Below are 16,011 nucleotides of genomic sequence, written 5' to 3' on the forward strand. Positions count from 1 at the left end.
GGTGTTTGCATGTTTGCTGGTCTTTATATATGGGTGTTTGTAAGTTTACTGGTCTTTATGCATGGGTGCCTGTATGTTTGCTGGTCTTCATGTGTGGATGCCTGTATGTTTGCTGGTCCTTAAGCAGAGGTGCCTATAGGTTGATGACAAGACCAATGATCCACGTTAAGGCGCCATCTACGAAAAATTCCCCTCGACAATACCATCATCGCAGACGACCACTACAGCGATGATTACCACTGTCCCATCATCTACGCCATTGACGATGCTGACATCGATGACTCAGGCCATTAATGCGCCCATCCCATTGGCTAACACCTCCTTGTTGACAACAATTTCTATGTTGACTACACCGGCTACGAGCCTGCTGTCGAAGCAGACACCACAGTCGTCAAGGCTCTCGTCGGCGCCACTGTCAACGTCTCCACCATCCACGAGACTAACATCATTGAGTCCCTCGTCGGTGATGATGCAAGTTACAAAGACTATTTAAGGCCTCAAGACACTTCCTCCCAGACATTTATTTGATGATTTGGATAATTCAGAAGGTGAAAGGTCATATTGAGATGCACATAGTCTATCTGAATTACAAGTCTTACATCAAGATTAAAAAAAGCAATCTTATTATGGACATTTCTCTAATCCACACACCAAACACCAATTTGCGTAGTACTATGTATTGTAATGTAATGTAAGGGGTGCTTATAGAGCGCACTGACACCATGGGTTTCCTAGCGCTGGTTGGACAGAGAGAGGCCAGAGGGACTAACCGGATTGAGGGAAAAGCCAAGTTTTTAAGGACTTGCGAAAAAGTATCAGGGAGTTAGAAGTTTTGAGAGACAGAGGGAAAGAGTTCCAAAGTTTGGGGGCCAGGTGTGCGAATCTCCGGCCTCCAGATCTGCAAAGCTTGTAGGGGGGGACAGTCAAGAGGTGAAGATGAGTGGATCTCAGATTCCGGGATGGGCAATAGGGTCTAATAAGAGATTTCACAAAGGCGGGACAAGGCCCGGTCAACGATTTAAAAGTAAGGCAGCCGACCTTGAAAGCCGCCCTTGCGGTGACCGGGAGCCAGTGAAGTTTGGCAAGAAGGGGCCTGGCAGATTGCCACTTCGGGATCCCTAGGGCCAATCTCGCTGCTTGATTTTGAATCACTTGCAGTCTGGCCACCGATGTTTTGGGCAAACCGTGATAAATCGCATTGGAGAAATCTAAGCGGGAGAGGACAAGGGCCATGATGACCTGCAGGAGGGCATCAGGTGTGAAGAGGGATGCCACTTTCCTGATCCTGCGTAGCTGGTAAATACAGGACGAGACCACTGTCCCTACCTGTGGCCCAAGGGATAAGCCGGAGTCAATTGTGACCCCTAGACTCTTCACCGAGGTCGCGGGGGTGGGAGGGGGACCAAGTTCCGCCGGCCAAAATTGTGGCCCCCAGGAGGTGGCGCTCCTACCGGGAAGGAGGAGCTCCGTCTTGCCGGGGTTCAATTTTAACTGGTTGTGGCCCATCCACTGGAGAATGTGGGACATGACTGCCTGGAAGTTGGGGATAGCAGAAGAGGAGGTAAGAGGAAAGATGAGTTGCAGGTCGTCCGCGTAATTAAACACGGTGACGTCCCACTGCCTCAGAGAAAGAAGAAGGGGGCGAAGATAGAGATTGAAAAGAAGAGGGGATAGAGAAGAGCCCTGGGGGACCCCGCATGGCGAGTGCTCCCTTGGAGCCCTGAAAGTGCCCAGACTAAGGGTCTGAGACCTGCCGGCCAGGAAGGATTTGACCCAGGCCAGCGCCAGGCCCTGGATGCCAGCCTGCTCGACACGGCGGAAAAGGATGTTATGATCCACCGTGTCGAAGGCGGCCGACAGATCTAATAATACCAGGGCCTGGGGGGTACCCTTGTCAACCCCGTCTCTCAAGGCATCCAGCACGGCCAAGATCACTGTCTCCGTAGAGTGGCCGGGTCTGAAGCCGGCCTGGTTGGCCTCGAGAAAGTTGGAACTCTCGATAAACTGTGAGAGACAGGTAGTGACGTGGGCCTCCAGGATTTTAGAGAAGAAAGGTAAAAGAGAGATAGGACGGTACTTCGCTGGAACCGCGGGATCGGCCCCCGGCTTCTTCAAGAGGGGCACCAGCACGGCCTCCTTGAAGGAGCCGGGCACCGTACCGGAAGAAAGAGAAGAGTTTAGCAGGGGGAGGATGCAGTCGGGTAGGGAGTGGCAGATGTCCCGGAGTATGGACGGGGGGCAGCAGTCGTCAGGGGATCCGGATTTGATACGGGTGGCAAGAGTGGCCAGAGAAGTGGGGTCTAGGGGGGGGAATTGAGTGAACGAAAAGGTATTGTGAGGGGGGGGAACAGAACCAGCTTCCTGTGTGGGGGTCTGGGTAGGGAGCGTCCTGGGGTCGGAAGTAAATTCATTTAGGATTTTAAAAATTTCTTTCGATTGACAGGGGGCAGATAAAATTTTTCCTGAGGCATAGGCTTTTTTTGCTGTAAGAATGGCAAGTTTATACCTGTTGCGGGCGACCACATAGGCATCTCTACTTGAGGGGTGGTAGTCTCTCCTCCACTTACGCTCGAGTTGGCGGAGTTCCAAGTGGAGGGATTTGAGATGGGGGGTAAACCATTTGTGGGAATTACTGTGCCTGGATTGAGGGAACTTAGTTAGGGGGGCAAAGATGTCGCTGGCTGTCGTGAGCCAGTCTACTACCAGCCCATGAAGCTTATCGGTACCGGTGTCATTAGGTAGCAGGGGGCGAGTTTGAGACAGATGGGCAAGCAATTTGGGGGAGTCGACAGCCTTCCACTTGCGGGCCATGCCGCCCTCCCGTGGGGGGACCCTAATCTGGCCAACCGCCGATATAGTGGTGTCGATCATGAAGTGGTCTGACCACACACAAGGTGTTACTAATGGGCGGGAGGACCCCATGAGTCCAGATATGATCGAGGATGTGGCCACCCTTATGGGTGGCAGACCTGACTAGTTGAATAAAGTTCAGGCTCGAAAGGCCCTCGAACAAATCGGAAGCATGCGGGCCAGCGTCCTCGTGCTGGAACCAGTAATTAAAGTCCCCAATGATGACAATCCGGGGGGAGGAGGTAGCGATGTTAGTTAGCTGATCAATGAAAGATGAAGGAAAAGACGGCATAGGGTGGGGAGGGCGATAAAGTACCATGAGGGTAACTGCCCCTGCATCAGTCCCGAGACTGAGGACCAGGGTGTCCACTTCCGGCAGGGTCATAGCCGCGGAGGTAATGATCTTCAGATCCTTACGTATAAGCGCCGCCACCCCTCCCCCAGAGCGACCCCCTGAACGATTGGTGTTCAGCAAGAAGTAGTCTGGGGGTAATGCACCCAAGATGTCAGGAAGTGAGTCATCAGTGAGCCAGGTCTCTGATAAGAGTAGGACATCAGGACTTTCAGTCAAGAGTAGATGTAAGATGTCGGCTTGGTGCTTGACCATGGAGCGGGTGTTTAGGTACAGAACCCGTATCTGTGACTCGGTGGGAGCGGGAGCCATAGGTGCTGGTATCGACGCAAGGTGGGGGAGTGGGATGCCTGCGATGCCGAGAGATGTAATGCGAGTCCAGGTGTCGGGGGAGAGAGGGCTGGCAAAGGCACGTAGGCACTTAAGGGCAGAGGAGGAGTAGGGTATGGGAATGACAGCATCCCTAGCCCCTGGGCCCGTCCGGCCGCGGACGGGCGCAGACGGGCTGGACTTAGGCGCGACTTTGGCGCGCTGACGGCGTGCCCGCTGCGCCCGTCCGCTGCGCTCCCTATAACGGGGCGCCATTTTATAGGTCAGAGGTGGTGAGGGGCCGAGCGCTGCACCGCTGACCTCCTCCCCCTCCTCACCTAAGATGGCGGCCACCAGCGCGTCCCGGCGGGAAGCAATCTCCCGTGGAAATGAGTGCTGGCAAGAGGCTAGCTAGCAGAGCAAATGCGGCGAGCGGAGCTGCGGCGAGCGAAGCTACGGCGAGAGGAGCTGCCTCCAAGTGACCCCTGCACAACAAAAACAGGTTAGACAGGAAATACAGTTTTTAAAACATTTAAAATCAGGCGCGAGTGTAGCGCGAGTCAGGCGAGTAGCCAGCGTCCCACTGGCTGGCTCTGAGTGTCCAGAATCCAGAATCTCTGCCGGCTCCACGTGAGGTGCAAGTGCTTCTCTTACTGGTACAATATCTGCAGGCTACGTTGCAGGACTACCACAAAAGGTTCCCAGACCCTGCACAGGAGCCACAAAAACTTTGTGCACCACTGCCGCCTGTCCCATCCACTCCAATGCCTATGCCACCGCCCATGACACCAAGAATGGCACCTGCCTCTAATATTGCTGCACTGCTGAGAGATGATCCATCATCAACTTCTGACTATGACAGGGGAGCAGGTGAGATTCATGACCCCTATCCACCTCATGATGAGTGGGATGACTATGTGATCCCCACTCCATCGCCTCCAGTACCACATCCCTCGGATTCCCCTCCTGAAGATATCAGGGGTCTCCACAATTTAGTGGAAAGGGCTGCAGTACAGTTTGACTTGCCTGTATGAAGCAATCCGATTACTTCCTGTATGACTTCAAGGAGCAAGTATGCAAGTCTGTTCGAGCTATCTCAATAATAGATCACATTTAGGAAGAGGGCATTAAACTGATGAAAACAACGGCATCCGTGGCGGCTGTGGTGCCAGGTATCGATAAGAAATACAAGTCTCCTGAGGACTCTCCCGTCTGCCTCATAGTCATCCCAAGCGGACTTAGTGGTCTCACAAGCGGCACAACATAATTCAAAGAATCCTACCACTCCAATTTCTACTCCACCTGACAAGGAGGGCAAACGATTAGATAACATCGTAAAACGTGTTCCACTATGTCTGTCCTTTCTATTTGTGCGGCCACTTCTTTAGCCATCTTAGGCCGCTATGATAGACAAATGTGGTCTGACATCAGTGCATTGATCGAGCTAGTGCATGAAGATCAGAGGTCTGAGATTCAGAAGATATTGCAAGAGGGGGAACGCACATCTGAAATAATCAAATGTGCGATGGATATTGCTTCCACTGGCTGGAGCTGCTGTATTGCAGACACAAGGCTGGTTAAAATTGACATAATTCAGGCCAGAAGTACAATAAAAAAAATGCTCAAAATGGCACATGATGGTAATACATCATTCAGAAAACACATTTATGAGGCGCTACTTGTTATCAAATCCTGCAAGGGTATTGTTTTGACTTATACTGGGTGCTCCCTTGTGTCTGGACAAAGCTAAACCTCTCTGAAGAGCTGTAATGACAGCGAAACACGTGTCAGGGGTTGCTTTTATTCATGTCAGGTTGGCTTGGATATATATATATTGCGTGAACTCTGCAGCATGGTAGACATACCTCCATAAACACAGACAGGGACCCTGGTAGGTGCTTCAATTTGTGTTTATTCACCCGTCGCCAATACGCGTTTCGGCTCAGCAGAGCCTTGATCACATGACATGCTTTGGTGAGTTAGTGCAAAATGTAAAGTGACCAGTACCAGCCATCAGGATGTCACATGATGATAGACATAGAAAACATATTTGTACATTTATATACAATTCCTGTGCCTCAAAAGGTCATTGTTTGTAATGCATTGACAAGCGGTACTTGAGATTAACTCATATACATTTCAAATGTATTTTAAAATCCCAGTACTCCGCTAAAACATAACTGGTAAAATACCTGCTAATTCACATTTCAAGACCATTTCTTTCTAGCTGTACATTATATGCGGATAAATCATGTACATTCAATTCACTAATGCATTGACCCATGGCGATGTACATATCCTAATTGTTGTTGTACTGTGAAATCTAACGTGTGCTAAAGTGCAAAGTGCAATGTGCTAAGTCAATTCATTCTTCACTGATGTTTTAGACTGATTCCGCTTCATATGTAGCAAAATATCTAATAAATGCTGCAATGATCGCTCAAGATTATTGATGTGCATAAATAACAATTCTAGGCATCTTCATGTTAGTATTGACTGAACTTTGTGCAAATCTCAATTAGACTACATACATATATAAATATTCAGATCAATAAATAAATAAAAACCCAAATATGAATATATGAATATGTCCATACACATGTAATAAATATATAAATACTGCCAATAAATACAAGTAAAATACTGAATACTCCATTGGTCATAAATATATATATATATGTAACATCAAGCTATTTCTTCCCTTTGTGTACAAGCTCATAAAGCATCATGGTTCCATAACAAAAGCCTAGTTAATTTTCTGCTCAACACCTTAATTGTGGATACTGCGCTATTTATCCCAAGCATGTGTGCAGATCCTCAGTTGCATTTAGACACGATGAGTGTTTGGAATCTAGTTGAAGAATATATCTAGTTTCCAACTTCCTAAGTTTGTTAACTCTGTCCCCACCTCGCCTACTTGGGGGGACTGTGTCAAATACAGAGGGGCAGATTTACAAGCCCCTTGCGCCTCTTTTGCGCCGCCATTGTGTCACTTTTGTGACGCAGCGGCAGCGGCAGCGGCAGCGCAAAAGATGCGCCATGGTGCGGGGTATTAACAACGTAACGCATCTGGGAGATGCGTCACGTTGTAAAGCCCTGCGCCATAAGGAGGCGTTCCTGCGCAGGAATGCCTCCTAAAAGTGGCTGAGTGAAATCTACAAGATTTCACTCAGTCACTTTTAGGCCAATGCTGCGTCAAAACCCTGCGCCTGCTTGAAGCAGGCGTAAGGCTTGAGGTAGCATTGAAAGAATAGGCCCCCCTAGAGCATTTCTGGAGCTGCGTGGCGCTTGCGACGCAACTCCAGCAATGCGCCGCTTTTACGGCACAGATGCGTGACGTGACGCATCTGTGCCGTTTTGGCCCCATGGTGCGCCGCATTGTAAATGAGGCGCATCATGGGTGGCGGAGCTGCGGCGCACAATTACTGGCGCATCCCAGCTAATTTGCAGGGATGCGCCAGTATTTGTAAATCTGCCCCATAGTATTTGAGGTCTGCATTGTTGGAGTTATGCTTTTCTTTAAAATGGCGCACCACAGGATAAGTGTTATCCTGGTTGGTAATGGCACGCAAATGCTGTAGGATGCCCTTATGCACCTGCAGAACCGTGCTGCCTATGTATATGGGCATAGCAGCACATAGACCGCATATTCCGTTCTGCAGGTCAACAATTTGGTAATCTTGAATTCTCTGTCACTAAAAGGTGTTTTAAATGTACATTTGTTAATACCATGCGAGCAAGCCTTGCATGTTTCGCATTTGTAAAAACCTTTCCTCATATGGAGCCAACTCCCACTCTCAATTATCTCTGGGCGGGTTCTGACTACCTTATAGCGTATGGATGGTGCTCTGCTATAAGTGATGGACACCCTCTGCAGAAGCAGGGGTCCAATCACTGGATCGCTGAGTACCATGGCCCAATTATTTTGAATGATTTTCTGTAAGGGTCTGTGTTGATTGTTATATTTCCTGTTCCTTAGCCTCACCTTGCTTGTCCTTGAGGGCTTCTGCTCTACTCAGTTGCATTGATTTTGTAATGGCTTTGTCTATTATCTTTTCCGGATACCCTCTCTCTAGTAATCTCGTTCTGCTGTTGTTTTGAGCTGTGGCTAAATCCCCATCATTACTGCAAATTCGTCTTAACCGTAGCATTTCTCCATACGGTATACTATTTATAAGATGCATAGGATGCATACTACTCACAGGGAGTGTCGAGTTCCCTGCTGTCTTTTTTCTAAATAACCTAGTTTCTATCCTGTGATCTTTGCTATAGACTTGGGTATCTAGAAATTCCACTGAAGTAGAGCTGATGGTCGCAGTAAAGTTTTAATTAATGCTATTAATAACATTGAGGGCATGCACAAAATCAATAGCTTCTTTCTCAGACCCTTGCCACACTACAAAAAGGTCATCTATGTAGCATAGCCACATTTTCACATTCTCAGTCATATGTTGGCCATGGTCTCCCATGAGGACCAGCTCCTCCCGCCTGCCCATATGCAGATAAGCATTCCTGGCCTGCAGCTTTCCTTGCTAATGCTCGGCTAGTCCATTTGTAACATTACTGGAGGATAGCTTTCCTAGTTAGTGCACATGTAGTCTACCATCAGCATTCGTAGCCTGCAGCATTCCTTGCCAATGCCCATCTAGTCAACCTTCAACATTCCTAGCTTCATATATTCCCTGATAGTGCTTCATTAGTCTACCTTAAATGATCCTGACATGCAACACTCATTACTGGTCTGAAACCAGTCTACCTTCAGCGTGCTTGTCCTGTAGCATTCCCTTTAAGTCTCTAACTAATCCACTTTCAACTTCTCTGACATGCAGCTTTCCTTGCTATCCTACAACTGGCCTACTTTCAATATCCCTAGCCTGCCGCACCCCTTGCTAGTCATAAACTAGTCTTCCTTCAACATCCCACCTTGTAACCTTCTTTGCTTGTCTCCAACTCAATATCCTGGACCCACAGTATTTTTTACAAGTCTCCAACTGGTCTATCATTACCATTCATAGGTATGAAGTATTCCTTGCTAGTTCTGGACTAAATTACGTTAAACATTCCTGGTCTGCACCCCATTATATTCCAATGATGTTGCCGAAAAGGAGTTCTATTAATCTAGCCCAGTACTGATGGGACACTTGCCCAAAAGCTTGAATGGTTGGAAAATGTTAATTTCTGTTACTGATCCATAGCTCTCTGGGTGCTCCAGCTCTGGGACATACATGCAGGTTTTCAAGTGCATCTCAGCATTGACCTGCAGGTTCCTCTGCTCTTTGGATACCGTCACGTACATACTGATCTGCTACGCAATACACTGGTGACTTGCTGCTTCCTCAGCTTCTCTGATACGGGGACCTACATACCTGTCTGCTAATGCATGTCACCGGGGATTAGCAGCTCCCTCTGCATTTCTAATTCTCAGACATAGATGCAGGTTTGCCAGTCCAACTCACCAGTGACCTGCTGGCTACTCTACTTTTCTAAAACTGGGACATACATCTTCTGGGTTTCCTCTAATAACCATAAAAGCAGCTCTGCCAATATACTTCGGCGGTGACCTACAATGTCCTTTCCTTTTCTAATACTGGGACATCCATGCTATTCGGCCAATGCAACTCAATGGTGGCATGTAGCAGCCTCTGCTTTTCTAACTTGGGGACATACATGCAGGTCTGCCAGTGCTACTCATCAGGACCTGCAACTTCGTCTCGTGGTTCCGAACTAAAAGCCAGCTGGAACTCGAACAATACACTGGAGCACAGATTGACAGCTCCCACCTCACTTCAGCTCATCTACTGTGGACCACTTGGAACTCTGCAGTAGAACCCAGTCTTTCTGACCTGGGGCACCTTCTGCTGTTTTAGTGATCGGATAAACAATACAACCCAGCCAAGGTCTCAGATTGTGCCCTGAAGCACCACATGCTTTTTCACTTCACCTCAGATTTAACCCACAACAATGCTTCTGTAATAAGATATTTACCGAGTTCTAATCTATGTACCTATCGCAGCCTCAATTCTGGCCTCCAGTAGCCCCATTGCAAACTCCAGAACGCAGATTTCATACACATGGTATGGACTTGCTCACCACCATCACAGACTTGGGCAGAGGCGAACTCAATTGTGGCAGAACTGTCCACACACACTCTCACCCCCTCTCCTGAATCCTGTCTACTGGGACTGTGACTCCGCACAAAGGGGGGTAAACACTTACACCCCTTCATCGACCTGGCCTTTGTTCTGAATAAGCTGAACATAGCTCTGGCGTGGAAATCAACCCCTCCCCCCCCCCAGAGATTCGCTGGCCCCGGGTATTGCTGACACGGACCAGAGCTGAGGCTCCCACTCTCACATTGCTCCGTATGCAGGGCGATTCCCTACTGAAGGTGAGGAATGGGAGACGTTCTTGATTGTAGTTGAGGCTAAGATGGATGAACGCTCTCAATGAACCCTCAGACAACGAAAACTCTCACCGGTGTAACATTAATCGATGATACCCTGTAAATCATGATATTACCCGTTCTCGTGATTAATTCTGCTTCACGTCTGCATCATGCCCACATACCCCGCTGCACATTTCTCCCACAGCTCATGACCACTGGCTACTGCGATGCCCCCCCGGTATATAATTTGTCAGCCACTCGCTTACTCATGTTGTGGCGGGTATTCATTGCACATACCCACCTGTCCTCACCAGTTAACGACAATTTTTCACATCTGACCACAACACAGTCCGCTGCTGCTGCTGAAACAGGTGGATTTGCTATTCCTTGGGTCTCCTTTTGCAAGCTTCATGGACTGTGGTGCACTCCCACTGTTGAATTGTTGTTTCCCCTATCCCCCCCCCAATTCGTCCCAGTCGATGGTGAGACAGTTATGCAGTTACAAACTTTACATGTTGATAATGGTTGCTAAACTACAAGATGTACATCGCGTTAATTCCCCATATGTGTAAATGCCACATTGTGAGCTCCACCGTTGATTGTCGACCACTGTACTGTGCTGTTAATAAAAACATATATACAAAAAAGAACAGTAGAATATGTTTGAACTTTGAGTACATTTAAATGCCAATATCCCCTGGGTGCTCCTACAGGTCTCCATGGATATCTCCCAGTGGAATGTTTACTCGACCCTGTCTGTCCTCATCTCTATTGGATTCCTTTTCCTATTCTCATATCTGACTCAGCTTCCTTCAGCAGATCCAGTTATGTTCGCATTTGAAGGTAAGAATGAATGGCATACAGTCAAACCCAAAAATTTCTTGGCAGGTATTGAATTTCTGATTTGCCCCGAAAAAGAGGGGATCTTTTATTCCCCATTTCCTATCCCACCTGGGACCTCCCTAGTCGCCTTAAGTCTGAGCGTCATCCACCCTGTGTTGCTGCCTATTGTGTCACCTGGGCGGTGGGGCCAGTTCAGATCCATTCCCACTCAAGTGGAGGGATGCCCTTGGATGGTCCTCACTGTGTGGAGATCTACATTCAAGCCCTTCCAGAGTGTTAACCCTCCCCTCATCTACCATATTAAGCTGTAGTGTATAATTTGTTATGCATGGTTAATTGAGCGGGGTTACGGAATGGCCTACTTGTTAAGACTTGGTGTCTCGGGTGAGGTTCGCAGTAGTGCTCCAGTGTTTTGGTGCAAACTATAGCTGGGCTTATACATGGAGTGATTCAAAGAGGTTTGAGAGATACAGCTGCATTTCTCTCCCAGGGGATACTCATCAATAGTTATAAGTACTGAATAGAAACGCTGCCGCTCAGTGACCCTGGGCATGTACAAAAATGCATATATATTAATGTATGTTTTACCCAAGTCTAGTATGCACTACCGTCAGTCATACATACATACATACACATACATACATACATACATACATACATACATACATACATACATACATACATACATACATACATATATATATATATATATATATATATATATATATATATATTTATATATCACCACACAATGAATATTACTTCTTGAAGCCCCAATCTGAGGAATATCAGTGTTTTATTTTATCAGACTCGCAGCATTTCTTTCTCTGACGCGTTTCGGCTGTTCGATCAGCCTTGTTCACAGGTGAGCTGAGTAATAGTGCAGAGTGATGTAGGCCTTAAATCGCATTAAACACGTGACTTTCTTCTCTGAAAATACAACTCCCACATTGCACCTGAAACGTAAATACATTCTGTGTAAGGACACTATCACTTTTTTGTTTCGCTTAATAGCATTCAAAACATCACGTTATCGTGTAGTCCAAGTGCACATAATATTCAATACGCACTAGAGGGAGGCTTCATTTCGTATTTGCGTTATCGCTCGATATCATGCTGCTGGACTCACATCTGTGTTATAATGGTCAAACAGCAGTTCTGTAGTAGGGGATCTCTGTGTATAGTCATAATCTTGGGAATAGTCCCGCCCATGTGCGTGGACCCCGGAGCAATCAAAATAATCTCTTAAATTGTCTTCTTCTGCAGTCCTGCATAGACACTTAAGAGAAAATCAAAGACAAATAATGCAGCCTAAAACTACAAGGCTACATTGGCCAGCACTTCATCTTGAAATGAAAAGGATAACCTAATAATACTAAAATGTACACATTTTGCTAAGTTTCACACATAGAAAAACTCCCCTTCACAAAAATCCTTGTCATGATAGAGAGGGAGGGTTGGACAGACAAGCCACCCCATATGCTGCCATTATGTGTCTGGAAAAGGGATACTGTGCCTTTAAGAAACTCTCCATAGACCCTCGGTATCCCATGATGCACAGCCAAAGGCCTTTTACTTTCAGTTCTTTTTGAAGGTGTATAAAGCCAGGCCTGTAGCATTCAGTATATTACCATTTCATCCACCGGGGTAGAGGGCGGGTCGCTTATGACTATCACAGAGATACCCCTACTACAGAACTGGAGTTACAGGTAAGAAACTACTCCTTCTGTAGTAGGGGATCTCTGTGTATAGTCATAATCTTGTAAATAGAATGGCAAGCCCTTCCCAACAAACCAACCAGCGGTGGAGGAAACAGGCACAACCACTACTGTGCAAACAGATTTCTCAATGAAGCGTGCCCAACCTCAGCGTCTGCCCTGGCATCAGAATCCAGGCAGTATTGTTTGGCAAAGGTTTGGACCGACTTCCACGTGGCAGCCCTACAGATATCTGCAATGGGAACATTACGTAGCAAAGCTGTTGTAGCCACTTTGCCCCTGGTGGAAGGAGCCTTAGGCTTACCCCCTAAGGTCTTGTTAGTCTTTTGGTAACATAACTGGATACAGGACACAATCCACCTAGAGATGGACTGTTTTGAGGTGGCAAGGCCAGTCCTGACCGAACCGTAATTGAGAAACAATTGGTCTGACCTACGAATGTCCTTGGTCTTATCCAAGTAGAACTTCAACACCCTTCTTACATCCATGGAATGAAGAGACCTCTCCGCCGGAGAGGAAGGATGTTGGAAAAACGTAGGTAAAGTTATCGTCTGATTAACATGGAAATCAGAAATTACTTACCTCAATGATTGGTTGGTGAAAGCTCCTTCTCTTCCTCAAGCTACAGAAGACATCTCATTCTGCCTACAGCTCTTCCGCTCGCCAGGGCTGGCAGTCAATCTTCAAACATCCATTCTAGCTCTTTCTCATCTGTTAACGTTTCTAGGAACAACACTGGACACCCTCCAAAACAAGGCATTCTTATCAACAGACAGAAGGAATGCCATTCTGTCTCCGGCTCACGGTCGCTACAGAAGAAAGTTCATTTTTGTCCGTCTCCTCAAATCCTTCCTTGGCTTGAAGTAACAGGATCATTTGACGACATAATTGGTATAACTACGATCATGAAAGATGCACTTCTTTGGTGGCAATCTCCCAGCAATCTCTCTCTGGGACTGTCATTCCTTTCTCCTCTTCCAGAGTTTGTTCTGACCACAGATGCATCTTTGGAAGGCTGGGGAGCGCATCTGCAAGACCTCCAAATAAGCAGCAAATGGAGTCTCTCTCTCTCTCTCTCCAAAATACATATACATTTTCTGGAACTACGATCGATTTTTCTAGCTCTACAGTCATTCCTCCCAAGAATAAGTGCATCCTCAGTCCTCATACGCACAGACAATACCACCTGCATGCATTATCTAAACAAGCAGGGTGAAACAAGATCTCCAATCGTATCCTGGAAAGCTCAATGAATATGATAAGGGACACTACAACATCAAATAACGATCAAAGCAGAGCATCTCCCTGGAGTAAAGAAGAACCTAGCAGACACCTTGAGCAGGTTAAATCACTCTAATCACGAGTGGGAACTCAACCAACGGATTCTCAATCACATCTTCCAGAAATGGGGAACCCCCAACTTGGACCTATTTGCACCTCAAGGGTACCAGAAATGCTGGTTGCCCCAGTATTGGAACTTTCATAGATTCCCATGCTTTTGTATCATTCCCCGTCGTCGGAATTGGAGTCTCGGTAACAAAATAACATAGCAGTAGGCACAAAAGAGAAAGAACAGGCCTAGGCCTCATTCCCTTTTGTAGCATATCCGCCTCTTTTTGTAAAAGAGACCAAACTAGGCATCAGCCAGTCAGAAGAGCCTCACCCCATAGAACCCTCCTGAAGGAACCTCAGAGCCTCAGATTTTCTACCGCAGGTTGTGCTTAGGAAGTCTCCTTGAGCTCTGCTCAATCTCTACTCTTCAGAAGTTTTTTCTTCAGGATTTTTCTTCAGGATTGTTAGCTGTTCCATCCAGGATGTCTGAGAAGAAAAAGAAGAAAGCCCTTTTCAAGCCATGTTCCACCTGTGGCAAGAAAGGCTTTTTGTTGAGGATAAGCATAAAGATTGTGTCTACTGCCTCTATCCTGATAATAAGGCTCCGGACTGCAAGATCTGCTGGACCTTTTCAACCAAAACCCTCCGGGATCGTGAGGGTAGGCTTCTTACCTGGCTCCAGAAGTTGAAGTCCAGGAAAGACACAGTCTCCAGTGACAGTGAGGAATCTTCATCAGCGTCATCTTCTAGAAGGTCAGTCAAAAGGGGTAGGGGTTCCCCATCTCCTTCTGTGGAGCATCCTTCTAAGGCCTTAAAAAAGACCCCCAGAGAGTCTGAGAGCCAAGGTCCAGTCGAATCTCCTCACCATGGTGAAAAGGAGAGGGTGGGACCATCTACGCCTTCTTCAGGGAAGACTTATCAAGCCTTCAAAAAACCTTCTTCTTCTCAGTCTTCTGGAAAGTCTGACAGAAGTACCAAGGCGTTTACGGTAAAGGCGTCGTCGACGAAGGCTTTGTCGATGAAGGAATTGAAGCAAACGCTTAAAATGGTCCAGTTGACGGGCTCGTCAACGGGACAATCGACGTCGACGGGAGTGTCGACGAAGAAGTTGTCGACGACGTTGACAGCATCATCGACGAAGATGTCGACGACGGCAGCAATGTCGACGAGGATGTTGACGACGGCAGCAACGTCGACGACGATGTCGACGACGGCAGTGACGACAAAGGGTTCGTCGACGGTGGTGACGACGACGGTGTCGTCGTCGAGGGCTTCGACGATGACAACATTGACGACGACGACAGCAGGAGTGTCGGCGGTCTCGTCGTCGACGGCATCGACGATGCCCATCTCTTCGTCGAGTGTTCGTTCGTCGACGACGTTTATTCCGTGTCGACACTGATGACGGCAATATTAAAAACACCATTGTCGACGGGATCATCGACGATTTTGTCGTCGGAGGAGAGGATTACCATCTCTATGACAAGGATTACTCTGGACATGACATCTCCTAGGAGAGTTACCCCTTGCCTCCAACTCTGCTTTTAGAGGAGGATGAGGATGAGTCAGAGGATGACGGACAGGACTCGTATGGCTATGCGAACAGTCCTTCCCAGCTTCTGGTGAAAGGCCAGGAGTTGGACTCTGTTGGAGACTATAACCAGGAATGTGGTTACCACCATCATCATTCTACCCAGCCACAACAGTACTCGAGACAGGACATGGTGTCTGTACCATCATCATTATTACAGGACCTTCACAATATGCTGCAGGACTATAAGTCAAGTTGTTCGCAACCTACTTCTGTTCCGACTGTGCAGGCCTTGCCTGTCGCTGCAGCTCCACCAATGGCGGTTCCAGAAATGCCGGCTAAGGTGTCACCTCGGCCGCAAACACCAATTCCACAAGAGCCTTCGATGCCATTGGACACTCATGATCATTCATTGGATGAAGATGAAAATTTTGATGAACGGCCTGGTCAAGGTGTGGAGTGGGATGAATATGTCATCCCGGACCCAGCATCTCCGTGTCCAGATCCGGTGGACTCCCCGCCTGCGGATATAGGAGGGTTTCACAAGCTAATGGAGAGAGCGGCTGGCAGATTCAAACTACCTATGCCTTCTGTGGCCACCGAATGTTTCTTATATGATTTTAAAGAACCTTATAAGAAGACAACAAGATATATTCCTATTGTCCAACATCTTTGGGAGGAAGGCCTTAAG

The 16,011-nt window shown here is 47.4% G+C and overlaps 1 protein-coding gene across 1 annotated transcript in view; it reads left to right on the forward strand.

The window, feature by feature from the left end:
• The window catches only part of LOC147673324 (phospholipid-transporting ATPase IK-like), a 460,742-nt gene that overhangs the window by 419,223 nt on the left and 25,508 nt on the right, over window positions 1–16,011 (forward strand). The window contains exon 26 of the mRNA XM_086947163.1: window positions 10,610–10,739. Within this exon, the coding sequence (XP_086803289.1) occupies window positions 10,610–10,739 (130 nt within the window). The remainder of the gene's footprint in view (window positions 1–10,609; window positions 10,740–16,011) is intronic.

Source organism: Lissotriton vulgaris, chromosome 12 (assembly GCF_964263255.1).
Source record: "Lissotriton vulgaris chromosome 12, aLisVul1.2, whole genome shotgun sequence".
NCBI lineage: Eukaryota > Metazoa > Chordata > Amphibia > Caudata > Salamandridae > Lissotriton > Lissotriton vulgaris.